The sequence below is a fragment of the Herpailurus yagouaroundi genome, unplaced genomic scaffold (assembly GCF_014898765.1).
Source record: "Herpailurus yagouaroundi ecotype Mexico unplaced genomic scaffold, PumYag 67641, whole genome shotgun sequence".
NCBI classification, from domain to species: Eukaryota; Metazoa; Chordata; class Mammalia; order Carnivora; family Felidae; genus Herpailurus; species Herpailurus yagouaroundi.
Genome location: NW_024420442.1, coordinates 7,075,236 through 7,098,473, shown reverse-complemented (window position 1 = coordinate 7,098,473; position 23,238 = coordinate 7,075,236). Strand labels below are relative to the sequence as shown.

The 23,238-nt window shown below is 39.1% G+C and overlaps 1 protein-coding gene across 2 annotated transcripts; it reads right to left on the bottom strand.

The window, feature by feature from the left end:
- Positions 1 to 303: 303 nt before the first annotated feature.
- SH2D1A (SH2 domain containing 1A) lies at positions 304 to 21,997 on the bottom strand. 2 transcript variants are annotated; one of them, XM_040467955.1, is made up of 5 exons: positions 21,712 to 21,997; positions 20,298 to 20,372; positions 8,189 to 8,252; positions 3,355 to 3,499; positions 304 to 2,085 (listed from the first exon to the last, which is right to left on the bottom strand). In XM_040467955.1, exons 1-5 carry the CDS (start codon positions 21,846 to 21,848, stop codon positions 2,045 to 2,047), a joined length of 462 nt encoding a protein of 153 aa, XP_040323889.1. In that variant the 5' UTR covers positions 21,849 to 21,997; the 3' UTR covers positions 304 to 2,044. The 2 variants fall into 2 exon arrangements, with proteins under 2 accessions (XP_040323889.1, XP_040323890.1); XM_040467956.1 differs by lacking the exon at positions 20,298 to 20,372 and having other exon boundaries at positions 21,712 to 21,988.
- Positions 21,998 to 23,238: the final 1,241 nt, after the last annotated feature.

Here is a 23,238-nt window from a genome sequence, read left to right as displayed (position 1 = left end):
CAATATTTTAGATATGGCAAGGATATGAACTTTCTGTAAAGGCACAAGCTATTATGTACTGGGAAATAGCAAGAAAGCTTATGCTGGGAGAGAAAAGGTGGAAAAAAAAAATTATGAATAAAAGGCCAGCACAAGAAGATAGTGGACTGGAAAATTTGACAGTAGGAAACTCAGAAAAGCACTTACCTTTTTCAGGGAATCTGTCCAATAAGATAAGTAAGATGGCCCTCATCAATGCTTTCATATATTAATAGCATCTATCTCTCAATATTTTTAAAAATATTTTAAGACAAATTAGGTAAATAAAGCTTTCAAATACTTTATTAAAATATGAAAGACCATTCATGATTCAAAAAGGCTTTTTCAAAAAAGACTCTGGTAAAGAAACATGCAAACATAATTCATATATTTAGGATTATTCCAGAATGAACAAGTTAGAGAGAGTAAAAATTAGTTATGCCTATTAAAATTTAAACCCAAGCCACAAATAAGGAAAAATTATCTAAACATACACATTTGGTTTTGAAAGTCAGCTTTCCGAATTCCTTTACAAGTTAAAGTGATCCTTTTATTTCTAGAAATGGTAAATTGCCCACAATACATGATCACGACCAACCTCCACCTTTGCACTCCCACTGCATCCATGCTAAATGCTCAGAAGCCAGATCTTGCCAATGCACGGAGAGTAGCTCTGTCTCTCGGCAGTTCATCAAGCTCACCCCCACTCATGTAAAAGCCAGGATTCCGCTTTATTAGTTTACAATAGAATTTAGCATTTTCCTACAGGCCATGGACCAGAGTATTTATGTTGACTCATTTGGCCTCTAACAACAGATCTACCTGCACATTGGGAACCTCACTTACCATGTGCTTATGACTTTTCATTGTCTTTTTTTTTTTTTTTGTCTTTTCGTGTTACTTTTTAAAATCGTTATTGTTTTCTTGTCCAACTAGACAGTGCACTGCCTAAGCACAGGGACTGGGGGTTTTTACTTCTCTACCTCAGTGCCTATTCTGTTTGTTGAGTGAATGAATTCCAGGAGCCCTGAAACAGCTTGATATATAATCAAATCACAAAAGTCATGAAAATATAAATGTGGCCAGAAAAATATAAATATCTGTCACTGTGTAAAATCTTGGCTCTCAGGTTGCCATCACTTGAAACTGTTGAGAAATAACATAACCATAAGGTTTCCAATGCTTTGGTGGGGCTAATAGGGAGACCACTTGTAAATCAGCTACTCATGAGTCCAGATGCCGAAGCTTCCTCTCAAAATTAGGTTTTACACGGAGTAGCAACAACTGGGGCAGAGGTAGATGGTAAAAAAAAAAAAAAAAGTCTATTTCATTGGATTTGTAATGTAATTTCAATTATAACAAACGTTTAGGGCATATTTTAAATTATGGGATTTTTAAACTCCAGATTGGTCTGTGGATTCTACTATCCAATATCAGAACACTAGGCAAGAAGGTTGCTTTCAGAATTAAACAGAAATTCTTCACTCTTTATCGAGTACTTGTTTTAACACACAGTGCACAACTTCAGAAATTCCCCTTAAGGGTCTTCACCACCATAACTAATAGAGAGCATTATACCTAATTAGAACCACGCATGACAAAGACAAGGGACACGAACCAGCTTCCTGACATCTAATCAAGCAAGACATCTTAGAATCAGTAGCTGTCAAATAATATTTCACTAAAAATGGTGCTTTTGAGAAAAACTGAGGGTTATTTTTATTTGTATTTGGCAAGAATTGACATTAATCTTTTATAAGGTATCACTGTGTTTTGAATCATTTCCCGTTCGTAAATACAACTGAAAATAACCTGTGGAATTCTTTTTTTCCCAGTCCTCATTTCAAAGCTCCTCATTATCGGCAAAGTCCATTTCAGCTTTTACATCATGCTAGATACTTCCATTACAGGACGATGATGGTTTTAGAAATACATTTGTAACTCACTGAACTGTATTATCTACAATATATAAGACTTAGCATATATTTAAATTATAGAAAATAAAGTAAAGGTATTTTATTTTCCTTCATGGTGCTTTCAGGAAGACATCAGGATCTTCTCTTCTCCCTAAAGAAAAATAATAACAAAAATCAAGAAAAGATAAACTTACAAGCTATAAACTTGAACAGGTTAACTTGAACTTATAATCAATCATAACATTTCCAAAGGCATAAAGCTCACAAAGACACAACACAGTGATATAGCTCAAGCAACCAGTACTTAAAACTGAGTTGTAGGAGCGCTTGGGTGGCTCAGCCGGTTAAGCGTCCAGCCCTTGATTTTGGCTCAGGTCATGATCTCGCAGTTCATGGGATCAACGGCCGCATTGAGCTCCACGCTGACAGTGCAGAGCCTGCCTGGGATTCTCTCTCCCTCTCTCTCCGCCCCTCCCTCACTCTCTTTCTCTCAAAATAAATAAACATTAAAAAAAAGAAAAGAAAAAAACTGACTTATAAAGAATGGAATATTGAGCAGAAAGGAATAGTTTGTAACTGTAGTTTGTAATTTGTAAATTGTAGTTCTATTTACATTTCTATTACAAAGGCTAACTACTCATTAATTTAATTCAGCACTTAAGTCTAATTGTCGGTTTATGGCTAAGCCTTGGTCCCTGTCAAAAAAGGACATAACAACTCATTTTTTTATCACAAATATGCCTTGTTTCAATCAAGGCATATCCTCTTACTCCAAACAAGTGATTAACCCCTTTCAACAGATGAGTAAACAATCACATATCTGCTAAGTGTAGACATTGTCCGGTATTCTGTCGGTAGCTTAATACATACACTAAAAGAGCTTTGCTCAGGAGATGTAACAATTTGTGCCTATGGCATCATAAAGTGTACTAATTCAATTTCCTTTTGCTATGATAAAATTTCATTAATTCAAGCACCACAAATTCAGAACTTAGGATGGCGTGGGCCAAGCTAACATTAGCTTTTCCATCCCTGAAGGGAAAATACAGTTCCCTGAGCAAAGGTAAAGGACGGCCCGGGTGTTTTCCAAACTGTCCCACCTTTCACATTTGTTTGTGTCCGAATCAGTGAAGGGAAACGGTACTTCCGTTTTGACAAAAGGGACTACGGAGAATAAGACAGGAAAGGACGAGTTTGCATGTGGGCTCATAGAATTTGTTATACTTTCCCAGAGTTTTATTAGGAGCGTACAGTATAGCATATTGAAACCATAGCACGTGAGTAGCCCCCTCTCACTTGGTTGGCTGGCAATACCCACTGCATGTTTCTTACAGAACTTCCCATAACTCTGTGTTTGTGAATAGGTTAACTTCTAACCCCGAGCCTCCAAACCCTGTCGAAAACTAACAGTAAACCTTACCTGCAGTACCTTGTGCGTTTCTAACTGAGCACTTCTTCTCAACTGGATACTGCAGAGGTATTACAATACCTTGATCTGGCTTCTGAAATGCTGAAATGAGATTTTTTATTTTCCGGAAAAATCTTTTATGGACCCCGGGGGCCGTCTGGAAAATAAAAGGCCGAGCAAATTATTCACGTACCTCCTAACGATACCAGTAGGCCTACGAAATGCGTGAGGGATGCTTAGAAAGGCAACATTTGTGTGACCTGTTCAAATATTTGAAAACATCAGGAAAAAGGAAACAACAACATTTCTAGAAGAGCTTACTTTGGTTGGCTGAACTTCCCTGCAAGAGGAGCTAATGAGCTGTCATTTCAGTTCTCCCGGGGGTGGTATTAGTTTGTACAAGCTCTTGCTCATCGCCCTGCCCTTCCTGCCTGCTACCCATCATACATCCCGAGCCTCTAAGGCTATACAGGCCATTACCCACAATGAATGCACCAACAGAGAGGATGCAGTTAAATACAGAGAAAACACAGATCGTACAGGTCATTAATAAAAAGCCTGAGAAACCAAACAACCACCACCACCACCAACCCATCCTCCCTGTCATCATTCCACAATATAAAATGCTATACAGGAAATTAAAAATTGACTGTAAGGATACACACAACGCACAGCTAGTTAGTCCTTCTCTCTCTCTCCCCTCACCATATGTCCTGCTTCATCCTTCACAGGAAATATTTTCCTCCTCGGGAAACTTCCCTATCCTCCCCAAAACTGCTCTCTGCCAACACTTCACCGTGACAAGGTTTTCTCTCTGACACAAAAATGAAAGACTAAGGTCACCTTTATTTATTTGTTTGTTTGCTTTTGAAGGGATCATTATTTGCAAGAGACTATTAAAATGTATTCCTTTCCCGACATCAACTCGCTTGCAAAGGCACGGCTGAAATCAACAACAATTTCCTGCAAAAGCTGATGAGCCCAGCTTCAGGCATCAGCTCAAAACTGTCATTTTACATAAAATAAAACAGTATTGCTATAAGCGGTTGAACAATGACTAGGTTTTTTTTAGAAAGCTGTTTTCCAGCGATTCCATCTGCAAGGCTCTTGAGGTGGGAGCTGTTTGTTTGTTAGCATTTAATGAGAAAAAACTGAAGGCTGGCCTGAAATCTTCAGCCCAACTACACTAAAAGCTGAAGACGGCACACCGTCTATAGTAACTCCCTCATTTCCTCCACTGGGGTAAGGGATCTTTCTTTGAAAGCATCGAAAAAGTTCTTTTCAGCTTTAAATTAGTGTCACTCACAGGCTCGCACAGCTCGGAGCCTCAGTAGATGTAGAACACTCTCGCACTCGGCTCCACCCCTTGGGTCAAAACACCTTCCCAGAACTCGACTTGAGACCTCATCCAAATCACCACGGCCATTCTTCCAGGGCTCCAAACAGTTTGTGGGCTCCTAGACAGAATCTCTAAATTGCACAGGCAGGTCACAGGCACAAAATACCTCCTTATATCCCCCTTAGAGCACTTTTTCATTTCAAAGCACTTTCCTGTGATTTGCCTCCACTATTTCCTCACCCATTGGCAGTGACTGGCTGATTTGGTTATTCCCATCTGACAGATAAGAAAATGCGAATACAAAGGGATAATTCAGCTTGCCCAAGGTCACACACAGAACCAGAAGTAGAATTGACTCCGGATCCCAGAACCTAGTCTTTTGTCTTTCAAGCCAACACCCACAATAAATTCACCAACAGAGACGATGAGACCAGACAGTTTTTAGAGAAGTTTGAGTCACCAGCCAGAAGAGAAACTATACACTCCCTCAGTGTGGAAATATTTCAAACCACACATCATTTTAGCTGTTCTTGTGGCTTGTAAAACCATTTATCAACAGAAGCATCTTTTTTATGGGGACTTATATGTAGTTAACACTTGATTACCCACACTAACAGAAAGGAATAATAGCACTGGATGTGTAATTTGAATTTGGGATGCAATGTTTTGCTGGCAAATGACTGCCCTAATTTATAGCGTTTTGCTTAGGTTAATAAGGAAAATTATTTAGCATCTACTGATGATCAAATATCCAGAAAAGCCCAAAGCACTGAAGTCCACGGGGGGAGGTTGGTACATTTTTTTTACAGTGTACTGATGACAACGCACATGTCAATAAATGATAATTGATTGTGTGTAGAATTCTCTAAATTAACCATTTAGCAAAATTTTAGCTTGAGTCAACAAGAGATAAGTTAACACACTAAGCAATGATAAAACCTAAAAGTCTTTCTAAAAGTAGGAATTTACACAATGTGTGTCTTTCATAATTCGGTGGATCCGGGTTCAAATTTCATTCCACTCTTTGAAACAAATCCCAGACTTACTTAGATTTCTAGCACAATCTTTGCGTAGAGGATGGAGTGTTACTGCCATGATTTTTCCTGCAGTGTGGCAAACCAAAGCATTGCACCAAAAAGCAGTATAAACATCTGTCATTTAACCAATTTTGAAAACACGTTCGCCATAAGAATTGTACCACTGACAACTCCCATTCTGCCACTGAACTTGGCTATTGTTCAAATTTGCACCTTTCCCATACTGTCATCTCTTTACTTATCCATGGAAACATGCTTTGGATCACAGCTGGTCTTCAATATGCTCTAGAGAAATTTCTTCCAGTCAGGTGATATGAGCTCTGAGAGTACACACTAGTTTAATATTCCCTTAGCAAAAACATAACTAGGAAAGCAAATTTAGTAGATGGGAAGAAAATGCAATATGCATTTCAAAAATAAATCTAAAGCATTTTTTAAAACTGTTTTCCCCTTTGGAGAAAACATGCCAATCTTCTGCTCTCCTGATGCAGATAATTACAATATTATTATGTAAACGGGGTCAAACCAGACAACAGGATGAAAGGACATTTATGTCCAATAAGCCCTTTCTCCCTTAACATGATCATAAACATGTAACAATCTGCATATGATGTTATACTCGAAATAGAAGAAAACAAATTTAAAGATTAGCTAAACCCTAATAATTTAAGATCCTTTCCATAGAGTATTCTTCAGCAGCTGAAGGCTACTTCTCTAGGGAGAAGGGCTTTTTCTACTCAGATTGTATACATATATATATATGTACATAGCAACACAATTATGCTTCATAATAAATGAAATTTAATTTCTTATTCAATCATCTCTGTAGCGATACAGAGAATTTTTAAATATAAACAGGTATAGTTTTGATTAGAAATGGTACTGCTTTTCCTCTAATTAGTATTATAGTATTAATTATCTGTGATAATAATAAATTAAGTATTAATTGTAATTATTATTAATAATAAATTCTTTACTATATAGAGCATCAATGTGTTTGAAAACTTGCCCTCAATTTTCATCTCAGTAGTTCAACACATTTGTAGTCTGCAACTTGGGCTTTCTAGTTTACTGATGAATTTGTAAAGTTGCAGCTATTTAAGTCTAGACTTTAGAATTTCTTAAACACGCAGATTGAATTATTAACAGGAGATATTCCCATTAATGTTTTCAAATCACCCATAATGAAGTGCTTTCATTGTAAGGACAGACTGTTTCTAAGGAGTCCGAAATCAGAGAAAGCATTTGAGGTCAAAAGGTTCAGTTGCTGAGACCTCTACATCGGTGAGATGTGATATACTACCCTGGTACATGGAAATAGATTCATTCTGCAAGCATTACTTGTAATGGCATAGTGACTTTCAAATGTTTTCAAAGCCATCAGAGCCCATTTTTCTCATGAAATCGTATTCGAGCCCCAGTTGATAAGCAAAACAAGTGACCTGCTCAGATCAAAGATGAATCAGCGACCCAAAAGCATACCCATTTATGTCCTCCTCTCTCTCTGGCCCCCACCCCCTGGCAACCCCAAGGCACCCAGATAGAAGAACCTTAGAATTTTGTGGAGCATACCTTGAAAACCATTGCAATGTTCCCTCTAATTTCATTCTGCCTATCCATGTCCTTCCCACATGGCTCAGCTGGGAGTTTGGCCTCCATATATACAGCAGTCTTGATTACTAATACTTGAAAAATCCTCCCTTCTTTGAATCCCTATGCTAAATAACATAGCAATAAACATATACAATTATGTTGTTCAGCAATTTGGGTGAGGTCACGTTTTTTTAGGGCTTACTGTGCAGGTCCTTAGGCTAAGAGCTTTCTTTATATGCATTATCTCATTTAATCTTCAAAATGAGCCCTATGAGTAAGGAACTATTTTTAGGCTCATTTCACAGATGGAGAGATCTGTTCAAAGAAAAGTTAAGTAACCTGCCCAAGGTCATAGACCTGTCAGGGAGGAGGGGGGGGCCAGACCTGGAACCCAGATATAGCTGACAACAAACTCTGAGCTCTCACATCGCTATTTAATTCATGTTGTATCTATCTCCCTAAGCATATTATAGGCTCTTAGAAAACAGGAGTTCACTTTGTTTAATCCACTATAGAACCAACACACATATTGGTATCATTTGGTAAATAATTGCTTATTTAATCATTTTACATACTTTGTATATGCTTTCCAAAATTTTGCATAGGCACTAAAAGTTTGACACAATCCTTCAACTTTTTTTTATCTTTCCCCCAAAGTGAGACCATTCTATACAATGGTGGCTGAACAGAACTGGAACAAAAATTCTCTAAAGCCTTCTTAATGATCCATGAACAGTTTTGGGTTGGAGCTTTAGTGATTTGAACTTCATGAATATTTGGGAAATGTAGGATTTGACAACTCTTTTATAAAACGAGCCTAAATTTCAAACACCTCCCTGATATCCCCAGAAGCAAAAAATAAATAAAAGAGCTATACCTCAGCACTCCAAGAACCTGTTTCTGTCTGGGACACTCGGTATGTATAAATGTAACCTTGATACCTGCGAAAGAATAAACCTCCATTACTGAAAAATTCCAAAAGAACAACAGATGCTCTAAATTTGAGCTTAACGATTACATATGAATGTTACATATATTGGGACACACATATATGGTACCATTGCATTCGTAGGAAGAAAAGCTTGGGGGCTCTGATTTGCTTGCATATTATATCTGGCTAATCACAGTTTCCAGAGAGCCTTCTTTATCTTTTCCTTTTTTTAAAATGTATGAGCTCAGAGGGCACCTGGGTGGCTCAGTTAAGCGTCTGACTCTTGATTTCAGCTCAGGTCATGATCTCACGATTGTGAGCTCGAGCTCCACATCGGGCTCTGTGCTGAGCATGGAACCTGCTTCAGATTATCTCTCCTCTCTCTGCCCATCCCCAGCTCACATACTCCCTCTCTCTCAAATAAAAATAAAATAAAATAAAATAAAATAATCTTCTTTATTAATTTTTTTTAACGTTTATTTTTGAGACAGAGAGAGACAGAGCATGAATGGGGGAGGGGCAGAGAGAGAGGGAGACACAGAATTGGAAGCAGGCTCCAGGCTTTGAGCCATCAGCCCAGAGCCCGACGCGGGGCTCGAACTCACGGACCACGAGATCGTGACCTGAGTCAAAGTCGGACGCTCAACTGACTGAGCCACCCAGGTGCCTCATAATAATCTTCTTTATTAATAACATAACATAAAATAAAATAAAATAAAATAAAATAAAATAAAATAAAATAGGGGTGCCCGGGTGGCTCAGTTGGTTAAGCCTGTAACTTCAGCTCAGGTCATGATCTCACAGTTCATGAGTTCAAGACCCATGTCAGGCTCTGTGCTGACAGCTCAGAGCCTGGAGCCTGCTTCAGATTCTGTGTCTCCCTCTCTCTCTGCCCCTTCCATGCTCATGCTCTGTCTCTCCCTCTCTCAAAAATAAATAACATTAAAAAAATTTTTTGTAAGCAATAAAAAAATAAAATGTGGGAGTTCATACTCTTAAGGATTTGTCTAGTTGAGAGACATTTTGGACAAGAAGAAGCTAGAGACCTGTTGTAATTGGTAAAAGTCATGAATTATTAAATAGATTCAACAAGGTGTCATCAAATTATTTTTAAGTACATATGGAGCCTTAAGGTGAAAAATATTTCACTGGGATAAGGTACTGCAAGGTCCACTTAATAGTAATAATAATTATTATTATAAATATAATTAATATAATACTATATTTCCACAATATTACTATTATGGCTACTTTACAATATAACATAGTAAGAATTGTAATTTCAATTCAAAAAATGTCCTCTAAAGTACTTGAAAGCAGCTTGTCCTTTAGATGGGGTAAACATTCTTCCCCATCACTGAGGGTGTAAGCATACTGTATATCTGTATAATTGATGCCAAGAGTTTTATTTTATTTTATTTTTATTTTAGAGAGAGAACGCAAGCAGGGAAGAGCGGCAGAGAGAGAAAGAGAATCTCAAGGAGAGATTCAGCGTGGGGCCAGATGCGAGGCTTAATCCCACCACCCCGGATCATGACCTGAGCTGAAATCAAGAGTCAGACACCCAACCGACTGAGCCACCCAGGTGCCCCTCTTCTTCTCATAAGGCTACCAATGCTATTGGATTATACCCCCACCTGTATGGCCTCATTTAACCTTAACTATATTCCAAAGGCTTATCTCCAAATGCAGCCACATTGGGGGTTAGGGTTTTAACATATGAATTTGACAAGGATACAATTCAGTCCATAGAACATGAATTATCTCTTTTGGACACCACAAAAATCCTATGACCTTTATACTGTGAAATTAATTTTATAGATGAGGGAACCAAGACTTTGAGAAGCTAAGTAACTAAAACCACACTAGAGATCAAGCAACAAAGATGGGATTTGAATCAGGCCTGTTTGACTCTAGAGCCCCAGCTCTTGGTCCCCATACTATAATGGATGTAGATTATTGATTATATTTTAGTATTTATGATAATGCTGTTTAATTTGCCTAACAAACCTTTACTTCATAGAAAAGTAGGGTAAACTTTGTTCCGAATTATTTCAAAGTTTGAATATTAATATGGATCCAATTCTCTGAGTCAACAGAATTTTATTTTATCCGTTTTCTGATTGTTACTCTTAGGTACAAGTTTGGGTCAATATAAATCATTGGTTCGAATACGTGCTACACTCTGGTAAGAAAAAAAAAAGTATTTGGGGCACCTGGGTGGCTCAGTCGGTTGAGCATCTGACTCTTGATTTTGGCTCAGGTCACAATCCCAGGGTTATAGGATCGAGTCCCACATTACTCCCCATGCTGGGTGTGGAGCCTGCTTAAGATTCTCTCTCTCCCTCTCCTGTGGCACCTCTCCCCAGCTCACACTCTATATACATACATACATACATACATATATTTAAACTTTAAAGAACAGATGATTCTAAAGCATTCCAGACAGAAGGTCATCCTTGAATAACTGACCTCACTTACCATCAATTCCCTTTAGAACTAAAAGTCCTTAAATATGCGGATTAAATTACTATATCTTTAATCAATATTCATCAGTACTGATTACCTAAAGAACAAAAAAAAAATACTTCTAAAAGACTATAATCAGTTTCATCCGATTTGTGAAACCAAAAAAATCAATTTAATTGCTGGTGTGGTTACAGGAAATGTTTCATTTTCATTATGAAGGTTTGCCAGCATCTTTAGATCACATATAAAATAGCTTGATGTATGCGTATATATAAAACATGCTAAGTAAATATAAAATATTACATTGTTAAAGTCTTTTGTTTTTTTGAGCAATAAAATCCACCTCGAAACCCTCCAATTTCAGTAAGTACTCTACAGGGAACAAGGTGAGGGCTTTGATTTCCATTTTTCATCATGGGAACTCAAAACATAGGGCTTTAAGTGATTTTCTTAAAGTCACAGAGCAAAATGGAGATAGAAGCAGAGAAACAACATAGGTCCTTAGTTCCATTTTTCCTATGGGAAACGATTAAGGGCAGTAATTCGGTATCATTAAAGGTGATATGGAAATGCATTATTTAAAATCTCAGCACTAATGCAAGCAAAATTGCAAGTAACCAGTTTTCACTTTCTAAAACAGTGAGCCTCTAAAAAATACAAAGAATCTATCTCCCTACTATCATTCATCTTCATTTAGTCAAAATAAATGAGTCTGTTTTGAAAATTGTTTCCTAACGAATCTGATCTTATCTCACTTTCAGTTAAGCGGCAAGAACCTGAGTACCACTTCAAAAGCCCTTCCCTCCTTCAGTGTCTGAACAACCTAATGTCAGTGGCACCTAAGACTTCTTGTGATTAACCCACCTAATATTAACAATTTCCTACTCCCCCGCCGCTCAGATTTCTGAATGGGCAGAATCGGTTCCCCTCTCAGATAAGCCAGTAGTTCATCTCTTCCACTTTCATGTCACTGAGGGAACTGACCCAGATCCCCTGTGTCAACTCTTGTTACCCTAAGGTCGTGGATGGAAGAGCTCTAAAACAGTGCCATCCAAATTACATTCCCAGGGTAATAACATCAGCATCACCTGGGAACTTGTTAGAGATGCAGGACCTCAGGCCCTGCCCCAGAACTGCCGAATCAGAATCTGTACTTTAACAAGATCTCCAGGTGATTTGTAAGAACGTTCCAGTTACAGGCGGATTAAAATGCAAAGAGAATGCCCACACCTATGGGATTATTGACGGCAATTTCTGCAAAGTCAAGCTGGCTTCTTTCCACTCGCCCAGGGCACTTCTGTGCCACCGCCTCCATAGTCTCCGCTTTAAGAGCGCAGAGAATTCAGAGGACACTTACCGTGATGAGCACTGAGTAAGGTACAGAAATGTTGAATCATTATATCGTACACCTGAAACTAACATAACACTGCATGTCAATTATACCTTCAATAGGAAAAATTTTTAATTCCAAAATAAATTGTTTAAAAGAAAAAAAATAAATATAAGCTGAAGGTTTTTCAATGGTTTCAAAAGGCTCCACAGAGCAGCGTTTCTGAACCGCTGACTTCTTTTCCAACAAAATTTCATGGTTTTGTTTTCTGTAGCTTGAATTATGGAATGATCATTAAAACATAAAATTAAACCAAAATACTGAATATGTTTTTTTCAAACTATGCATACTCTCTCCCTGCCCACTGAAAAACTGCTGTTCTAGGAAATAAAGTTATAATAAGAGCTATAAAACCGTGCATATTTTCGACCCACTGAACGACCTTGCTTATCTTCACACACTCCAAGGAATCAAGGGACAAAGCAGTTTCATAAAGATTTTCGTAGTAGTTCTATTTTAATGGTGAAAAAAATAGAATTAACCTAAGTACCCCAAAATAAGGAATGTTATTCAAAATAAGAAAATGGTAACAGAAAGAACCACTCAAAATTATACCAAAATTCAAAGGGATTAGAGCCCTCTTATATTTTTCAAAGAATGTTAAGCATATGGATTATGTTAATATAAAATTATGGTATGTGAAAGACGTGGACCCCACTCCGATTACAACTATTCAGACCCATTCCTGTATGTATACAAACTAGAAGTAAATTTAAACTCATATAAATGCATCCTTGCATATTAATTTTTCCTATAAAGTTATATGTGACTAATAACATTTTTAAAAATTTTTTAATGTCTATTTATTGTTGAGAGAGAGAATGACAGAACACGAGCAGGAGGGAGCAGAGAGGGAAACACAGAATCTGAAGCAGGCTCTGGGCTCTGAGCTATCAACACAGAGCCTGACACTGGGGCTCGAACTCACAGACCACGAGATCATGACCTGAGCCAAAGTCAGTCGCTTAACCGACTGAGCTGCCCAGGCACCCATGACTAATAACATTGTTTAAAGAAAAATTAGCAAAATTATGATTTCGTGCTTTAGAAATCTAGTCTAAGCAAGTTACAAATCAGAAAAATATAATTTATTTTTTCAAACTGTTGCATCCCTTTTTTTCAAAATTTTTAAATGTTTTTATTTATTTTTGAAGGACAGAGAGAGAGACAGAGCATGAGCGAGGGAGGAGCAGAGAGAGAGGGAGACACAGAATCTGAAGCAGGCTCCAGACTCTGAGCTGTCAGCCCAGAGCCCGACGCGGGGCTCGAACTCACGAACCGTGAGATCATGACCTGAGCTGAAGTTGGACGGGGCTCGAACTCACGAACCGTGAGATCATGACCTGAGCCGAAGTTGGACGCCCAACCGACTGAGCCACCCAGGTGCCCCTGTTATATCCCTTTTAGGATTATCTTTCTTCTGACTCTTTCCATTAATACAAACTAAGAATGTGGTGTAATTTTAACTTCCTTGCTCCACCAAATCTTTGTCAGACTTGTTGATTAGCCTGGAATTCAAAATCTATCATGAAGAAAAAAAGCTAGAAAATGAAGAATTGGTAGACAACAGCAGAGGTTTTTTTGTTGCTGTTATTGTCATTAATTTTCTTAACTAATACTTTGCATTTTAATGACTACAAAGCATGTGTTGATTCAGTCCCAGCCAAAATTAAAATTTGCCTTTATTTTGTCAAAAGTTGTCCCAACCCTTAAAAAAGTGCCCTGGTTAGAGATGAATGAGGGTGCCTGGTTGGTTCAGTGGGTAGAGTATCCGACTCTTGAACTCAGGGTCATGAGTTCAAGCCCTATGTTGGGGGCAGAGATCACTTAATTAAAGAAATGAATGAGAAGAAAGCAACCTGATTTATTACTTATTTTCTCAAAGGGTCAGTGTTGCGGACAGATCTTGGTTTAGAACTAACAAAACCACAACAATTCCTTCTTTATACCACTTCAAGGCCTACAGAGAAGAAAAAGTTTAGCTACATCTGACTCCTTCATGCTTACAAAATAATGCTTAATGCTATGTGCAAAATTCAAGGCACAATTATAATGTGACTGATTTTTTTAACAAATATTTCAGAACTTTTATACCCAGAAAAATGATATCCTATAGAAAGCCATCATTATTGAGACTATACTGTGATTCAAGAAATTTCCGAATTTCCTATGGTTCAATCTTCATTTTTTTCAGAGTGAACTTGAATTTTCAGAACCATCAAGTCATTCAGCTTCAACTCTGGTGGGAAAAATATGTAAAACCAGTTTCGATTAGTCATGACAATAAATATCACGTCTTCTTCCCCTTAACTGTCACATAACATACATATTTATGTATTCCTACGATGTTCTAACTTTGTATTGCAATTATTTGTAGACCTTGTATTTATAGTAACAAAAACCTACTACATGTTAGCTTTATAAATATTAACTTGTGTAATAATCCTCTGCGGATTATTAACCCTATTAGGTAAGTACTATTATTATTACCATTTCCCTTTTCACAGATAAGGAACCTGAGATACAGAAAGTTTAAGTAACTTGCCCAAGGTAAAACAGCTAGTTTTACAAAGTTGGGATGCATACCCAGAGTCTGGCTGAAAGATCTATGCTGCCCCTCTCATATCAGAGGGAATGAATTAATAATACATTGGTGTTAAGATGATGCCAAAAGCACAAGTCTCAAAAAGGGAGGGAACCTTCTTGGCCTCAGGGCTGGAGGCAGACATTGAGGGGGAGAAGGAAAGAAGGGGCTGGAGGGACGAGGCCAGTTGAGGAGAGCCCAAAAAAGGTTGACCCAGACTTCTCCTTCACTTAGGCAAATGACATCCTCAGATTAATCTTGCAACTTCAATTTCGCATTGTCAACCAGAATCAGCACTTGATTTGCTGGCCTATGAAATGTCCATTGATGTAGGGGATGTAACTTTAATCCTAGGCTGCCTTTCAGGCTTGCTCTGCCATTAATAGATTTACTCAGAACATCCAAAATAACTCTGGTGACCTAAATTATCATGAAGATAAATGCGGCACCAACACATATATCCAACTGTATTCAAAAACTCACTGTAAATTAAGTAATCATTTCTCATTCTTTTGAGTTCTTTGCTACAATGTTCCCCTCTATTGCAACTGGTAAACTGGAATTTGATTTCGTCACTGCTCCTTCCCCCGTTTCTCCAGTTCAGTGGTTTGATAGGCACTTTATTCCCAGTCATCCCTTTAATCTCAAAGGACAAAAAGATAATTATCCTTTTATCCAAAGCCATACATGTCAAGTGACTTCATTGTGTGCCCTTGTAAAGAATATAATAGCATTTCTGCTTCCAAATCTTCCATCAGATAGGTAGCAAGCAAAGTCAGGGATGTACAGAAGAATGCTACTTATGGAAATAAACCATTTCTGCAAACTAATTATTTTAAATATCTTAAACTGGTTTTTCTCTTATCACCATCAAACTATCCCGCTGGGCATTTAGGACTTTCCCCATGGCTGTCTGCATTGAGGGTAAGAAGAGAAGGACTGTGAGAGTTCATGTATATACATGCCTCAATGTTCATGTACATACCTCAATGAAAAGAAAATATACATGGAAAACCAAAAAAAAAAAATAAACTAAACTACACTAAAAGAGGGGCACCTGGGTGATTCAGTCGGTTAAGCGTCCAACACGTGATCTCGGTTCAGGTCATAATCTCACGGTTCAGGGTTTGAGCCTCACATCAGGCTCTGCAATGGCACAGAGCCTGCTTGGGATTCTGTCTCTCCTTCCCTCGGCTCCTCCCCTGCTCGTTCTTTCTCTCTCTCTCAAAATAAAAAAATAAACTTTAAAAAACTACCCTAAAATAAAATAAAACCTATTTACATTAATAAGAGCACTTTTAGTATATCGGATGAACATAAGAAAAATATGCCAAGTCAGTAACTTTCTTAAGCCACAGAAGAATATGGTGGAAAAAGAAAATCCCATTTATGATAGAAACAAAAAAAAAAAAAAAACTGACGCACACATTCATACCCACAATGATTAGAAATACATTTTTAAAAATGTGCAAGACCTATAAAAAGAAAACTACAAAACCTTATTGATAGATACAAATTTTTTAAATTAAGAAGTGGAGAGATGTATCAGGTTTTTTGATGGGAAGACTACATTCTTTAAAGATGACAATTCCTCCTTAATTTATTAAATGAGTTTAATGTAATCCCAATGGGGTTTTTAAAATTAAAAAAAAAATTATTCTAGATTGCATCTCAAAGAACCAACAAGTAAGAACAGCAAATAACTGGGGCACTTGGCTGGCTCAGTCGATGGAGCTCGTGACGCTTGATCTCGGGGTTGTGAGTTTGAGCCCCACATTGGGTGTGGAAATTACTTAAAAATAAAATCTTTGGAAAAAAATAAGAGCAAATAATTGTTTAAATGTATTAAACTTTATCATACTATAGTGTTAGCAATACAAGAATAATAGATCAGTTAACCCAAATAGCTGGGAAACAATAACTGCTATATGTTAGAGTTTAATATATGGTAAAGTAGGCTAGGAAGTTGATGGGGAATGGAAGTTCTATTTACAATTATATTGTGACAATTGTTAGCTATTTCGAAACAAACTCAAATTAGATCCTTTCCCCACATCAAAATGAAGTTCCACATGGAATCAAAGAGTAAACTAACCAAACCATAAACTGAACACAAAACTGAAGTGAAGTTTTAGGACATCTCTGGAGGACAAAGAACTTTCTAGGCTGGGAAGCAAAGGAAGACATTAAACACAAAGAAAATGAGCGACAGATTTAACTACTAAATGTTAACTTGTTTGATATGGCTAACACTAAACTGAGGAAAGATACTTGCAACACATCAACGATTGATTTGTATATAAAAATTAATAACATGTTAAGAAAAATAATAAGATCCAAATGGTTAAATGGCAAGGTACACAAAGAGCCAATTTATGAACAAGGAAATACAACAGCTTACCAACCATAGAAAAGACACTCACTAAACAAAGAAATATGAAATAAAGAGTAAGACACCAAGTTTCAAGGAAAACTTTTGTTAACAAGAATACCCATTTCTAGGGAGGGGATGGTGAAATGGACACTCTCATGCATTACTGGTGAGCATATATATAAACTTGCATAACCATTTAGGAAAAAGTATTTGGTGATCATGCATATATCAAGAATCCTAAGCTGCTAATGTTTCCTGACCTAGAAATTACGTATCTTGAAATTCATTATAAGGAAGTAATCATAAATACAAGGAAATCTTTATGGACTGAAACATGAATCATGAGGACATAACAGCAAAAAAAAAAAAATGGAATGATTCAAATGTCTAATAATAGATGACTGGTTAAGGAAAATATAGTACATTTACTGGCTGACCTATCATGCAGCCATTAAAAATAATGTCTTAAAATCATTTGTAAGAACATTACATATGAATGGGGTTTTTTTCATGTTAAATGGAAAATGCAGTAGAATACAACATTGTAAGAGCACATGTGTGTTTACAGAGCAATTTATTAAAATAAGAAAGAAGATTCACTTAATTTTCAACAATTGTCTGTAGCTTATAAAACTATAGATGATTTCCCTCATTTCCATTCTCTACATTTTTCAAATTTTCTATAATATGAAAAAGTATTAGGATCTATTTTTAATAGACTCATTATACAAAAAACTAGATTAATGTATTGAAAATAACCAAAAGGAAAACTCACTTTAAAGGAAGGTGAGCAATTCTATCAATGGAAAACACCTTCAGTACTTTATAAGATTCAATTTTCCAAAACCGAACCTAGGAAAAGACTCAGAACCAGGGAAAGGAGCAAATGTTGTTTGAAAGTGTAAAGTACAGTCTGAAAGGCCCATGTAATGTGTTATTTCTACAATAAAAATACAAAACCTAAAACTCAGCCAAACCTTCTTGGATAATGGGAAAAAACAGAACACAAAATGAAAAACTATTCTGAGTGAACTCTACAATCAATTCATGATTGTTAGCTAGATCTTGTTGTTCATGAGTATATGACACCATTTACATTGTTATGTCTACTGCATATCATAAGCATACAGGTTTTGGTTTGAAATGAGTACATGGTTTATTTCAAGATAAAATTTGATTATTGTTACTACAGCATAGTACTAAAATGGGGGCATGAAATTTTTATGTTTATCAAAAGGGACCCTTGGCTCAGAAAGATTGAGAAACTTTCATAAAAGACAATGTACCCTTGTGTCTTCCCTCTGTAGCTCGGTCTGGCAATCACGCTCTAAGACTTTGAGGCCCCAGTGTGTCCATCAAAAGACATGCTAGGGGACTCCCAATTTGCCTACTTTATTCTGCTACTTCATAGGGAGGTTTGCATGGAGAACTAAGAGTCGTAAAAACTGAATTTATGCAAGATTCACTTTGGGTAAAAACTTAAATGGTTAAGAATTTCCCACCCTGCCTAAATTAATTCCTTCCGCGGCCTTGGCCTACATGGGCAAAAGGCTAAAGTTGTCCTCTCTTTTGCAAATTTTACCAACAGCTCTTATGCAGAAGGTAGGCACACATTACGATTCCTATTTAACAGCTATGGAGACCAAAACCCACAGAAGTTGAGTGACTTCCCCAGAGTCCACACCCTGGCTTCCTGATTATCAGTCCAAAGCTCTTTGCAGTAAAGAAGACTATTTGCCATGGCAATTCATTTGTTATTTAAAAAATATCTACCGTGTGTCTATGTGCCTCATAATGTGCCTCATAATGGCTACTATGTGCTAGGTTGTGTTCCTGGTGTGGGAGACAACGTCCCTGCCTTCACTCAGTTTCCATTTTTGCTAAAGAACACAGCAATACAGAAGTAAACAAGCAAATGGCGGATAGTTTAAAGCTCCTTGGAGAAAAATAAAGTGCTAGGGTATGACAGGCACAGAGAGGGTGGTCAAGGAAGTGGTCTCTGAGGCAAGAGGCAAAAGTAACAAGCTGTAGGGGCACCTGCGTGGTTCAGTCGATAGAGCGTTTGGCTTTTGATTTCGGGGAAGGTCATGATCCCAGGGTCGTGGGATCAAGCCCTGCATGGGGCTCCGTGCTGAGCGTGGAGCCGGCGTAAGATTTGCTCTCTCCCTCTGCCCCTATTCCCACTCTCTCTCTCTAAAATTAAAAAAAAAGTAACACACTGTGGAGCTCCTCAGAGCCAAGTTAAGTTTTTTTTTAACCTCTAGGTTAAGGGGTTCATTACCTCCCTTGTCAGCTTCTCTAAAGAAGCCCCTTTCGTTTGCCCACTCATTCCACCACATTCTTTTGATAAGAAAAGAGCCTAAGAAGACTAGTTGGCTTTCGCTGACCTACCTATCCCAGTTTCCACTGGGCAAAAACAATAATGTAAGCATACCATAAAGATTTGAGCCCAAGACTAGTATCAAAAAGACAATAAATACCAAATGTTGGCAAGGATGTGGAGAGACGGGAACGCTCCTGCACTGTTGGTAGGAATGTAAACCGGTGCAGCTCCTATGGGAAACAGTATGGAGGTTCCTCAAAAACAGAATAGAAATACCATGATCCAGTAATTCCACTACTGGGTATTTACCCAAAGAAAACAAAAATACTCATTCAAAAAAAATATATATATGCCCCCCTATGTTTATTACGTTATTTACAATAATGGCTGTTTACAATCGCCAAGATAGGGAAGCAACCCAAGTGTCCATCAACAGAATAAAATACAGAATAAAATCTTGCCATTTGTGACAACATGGACGGACCTAGAGGGTATTACGGTAATGAAATAAGTCAGGCAGAGAAAGACAAATACCGTATGATTTCATTTATATGCGGAATCCAAAAGACAAGGCAAACCTAATCTTAAACACAAAGGACAAGCTGGTGGCTGCCAGAGGGGAGAGAGATGGGGGGGATGAGCAAAATAGGTGAAGGGGATGAAAAGGTACAAATTTCCAGTTATAAAATAAATAAGTCACGGAGATGAAAAAGCACAGCACAGGGAGTACAGCCAACAATATCATAATAACTTTGTACGCTGACGGATGGGGACTACACGGATCGCGGTGAGCATTTTGTAATATGCACGGAATTGTCAAACCACTATGCTGTACACCCGAAACTAATAGAACATCGTATGTCAACTGCATCTCAAAAGGAGAAAAAAAAAAATATCCGAGCCCAAGAGGTTCACCTGCTTCCACGTATTTCTCTTGAAGCCCATAGAATCAATGTATTTGGCATGGCCCGAGAGTTACCACATGCATGGCTTGACCACGTGAAAAAAGAAAAAACGATAAACAGCGAAAATCGTCTAATAATCGCCTCAGTAGGATCTCTCTTCACTGACCCAGAAAGTAGTTCACAATCTTGCAGTGTCTCATTAGGTATCAAAATTACTACCAAGCCCGTTCCTTCATTTTGTTTCCGACTAGAACCCACTACGCAGTGTAGGTGTTTTCATGGGTGTTTTTATTCTGCTGACAAAAAAAGTGATGGAGCTAGGTCCTTCCTTAGAAATGCCCCACGAGCACTGAAAGAACTCGACTGAAAGCAAATACAAAAATAATAACACTAGCTTATACTTCCCGAGCATTTATGACGTGTCAGGCCCAGTGCTAAATTCTTCACTGGCATTATCGCATTTGATCCTCCCTATGCTAGGAGTTAGGTAGTATTATTATACCCATTTTATGGACAAGAAAAGTGAGGCACTGAGAGGTTAACTTGCCACCGTCACAGGCCTACCATCAGACTAGCGCAGGATTGCTAGATCCTGACCCTGACCCCGGAGCCCTGGAGCCAAGACGAAGGTGCATTTGATTCAAAATGGGTGTTAGACTAAGGCATGCCTAGGTAAAGGGCAGAGCTGAATCATAACAAGGGTGTTTTCCCCTCCATGCCCTTTACCACTCCTGTAAGTCCTAGCTTTTTCTCAAGAAGGGTCCTACTTGTGGAACCCCATGCCCCCACACACAGCTCCTCTAGAGGAAGCTAAGTAAGCAGATGCAGGGAGGGAGCTTTCCTTACAAACACACCCCTCTCGGCACCGCGACCCAACGGGCATTGCACTCTCAAAGTAAGATTTCATTTCTTAGTCTTCTTCCTCTCCCTGTCCTCTTCCTTTGGGAGGACGCCTCCAATTCCATTTACGGAGGTCTGGAGAGAGCCCTTTCCTTTTCCCAGGAGCTGGTGGCCCCCATTCTGGCCAGTCCACTATCCCAGGGCTCCACCTTGCAGGCCTCAACTAGAGGTCAAAACAGGAAGTCAGGAGCCTGGATCATTCTCGAAGCAAAGGAAATTCTAGGCTGTGTTTCCCCACCCCAAAGGGCATTCTCAGCAGCTGCCACAAAACACCAGGGGGTGGCCCTTCTGGAGAGTGAGGGCCCGGGGAGCGAAATCCTCAGTGAGGGGCCTAAGCCAAAGCATGGTCCGCCACCGACCTAGGCTGGACCTGAGGAAGGCCTCGGGGCCATCATGTGGTCAGTGGAGGAGGCCTGGACGTCGCCTGCCACCGCCTCCCGCCCACGCCACCCGTGCGCCCCCAAGCAGGTGCCCTCTTCGGGCCCGGCCCCCCCCCCCCCCCCGCGCCACCGCGACCTACTCACAGCACACACAGGCAGTACACGCCCGGGACGCTCTCGCTGTCCCTCAGCAGATAGCTGCCGTCCAGACCCGTGGCCAGCAGGAGCTTCTCCCCTGTCTCCCGGCTGATTTTGCCATGGTACACGGCCACCGCATCCATGGCCTGGGGGACTCTCGGGCCGCTGAGGCGACGGACTGTGCAAGGCAGTTGTCACGACCGCTGCTGCAAGCCGGGCGCGAGTCAGCCACCTGACTCCCAGTTCAGCCAGATGTGCAGAAAAAGAGAGAGGAGCTCCCCAACAACAGGATGTTGTCTATCTGCCTTAAAACCTCCTTCTCACACTTCAATGAAAACCAGCTCAGCAATTTAGAAGCTTGGTTATTGCCACAATGTTCGATCCCCCTCCCCGCCCCCACCCCCACCCCCAACACAGGGTTCAGAAGGACAGGGGAGGCCCGCTGGAAGACGGTCCTTGCAAGATTTGGGGGTGGACTACCAAGGCGGACCCTCGCACACAGGCAGGAATGCTTGCTAATGCTTCCGTTCTTGCATTTTTCCCAGGGGCCACCAGGGATGACTTAGCTTAACTAGTCCTCAAAGAGATTGATGATAGAGGCAACTTGTACATGGCCTTCATGCCAGGCGGAGACATGCTGACAGAGAATGAAAGAACCAAAAGCTCTCAGACCAAAGCACAGAAACTACCAGTACTATCGGTGTGCAGTCACTACCGAGCACAGCCAGGAGGCTGTTCCACAGTCACAAGGAGTAGGTGAAAAGCCAACGTGGGGCAAGTCTCCTTTTCGAGTCTTCCTACTCCTCTCGAGTGATCCTGATCCTGAGCAAATACTGATTTTTCCTACTTTCTTGTCTGAGATCCCAGAGTGCTGATGGAGAAACAAAAATCAGCCTATGTCCGAAGGTGTTCCAGATTTTTTGATCTGATGAGACTTTGATGTGAGAATGAATCATTTCATTTGGTGCTTTGTCTTTATGTGGACTCATATATGCCCTTTGACATACAGGGCCCACCTTTCAGCATTCAGGGCATAGAACTTGTTTTAAATTGTATTGCAAGTGTTTATTATTGTATCCTCTGTTGTCAACAGAGTATGTTTTTTCCTCAGTTGATGCTAAACTATCATTCATTTCTTAAAACCTTTCAACCTTTCAGAGAATTTCCTTCTCCGAAATAAGGCATCGCTTCTATTTTAAAACATGCTGTTAAGTAGTATTTCCCCCAAACTTCCTCCTTTTTCACTGGGATAAGACTTTGTTTAATGCTTGAAACTGGATGGCCTTCTCCATTTTTCCTTTTGATTATGTAAAATACTTGTACAGTTGGAATTTAAATAACTGAAGTCATGTGTCTGTTGTATCTCTTCCACAACTTCAGCTCCTAGTTCCTTGTGAATGTGGCGAGGCCGTGAGCTCAAGGTTGAGAGAACAATTTTTAAATCCTCACATGCCCTACTAATGGATCAGGTGCATGGGGCTGCCTTGTACCAAAGCCAGACTTTTGTCTGCCACCCGCTAGGTTTGAGAACAA

Bases quoted from the DNA above. Each gene is read 5' to 3' on its own strand.
- SH2D1A (XM_040467955.1), bottom strand. From the start codon at position 21,848: ATGGATGCGGTGGCCGTGTACCATGGCAAAATCAGCCGGGAGACAGGG. The intron at 8,253-20,297 runs GTGAACCTCTTG...ATTCTTTCGCAG, and splicing joins AGAGAAATACGTGGAAGCAG to GTATCAAGGTTACATTTATA. The intron at 2,086-3,354 runs GTAAGGTTTACT...ATTTTTCTTTAG, and splicing joins AAACGCACAAGGTACTGCAG to GGAGAAGAGAAGATCCTGAT.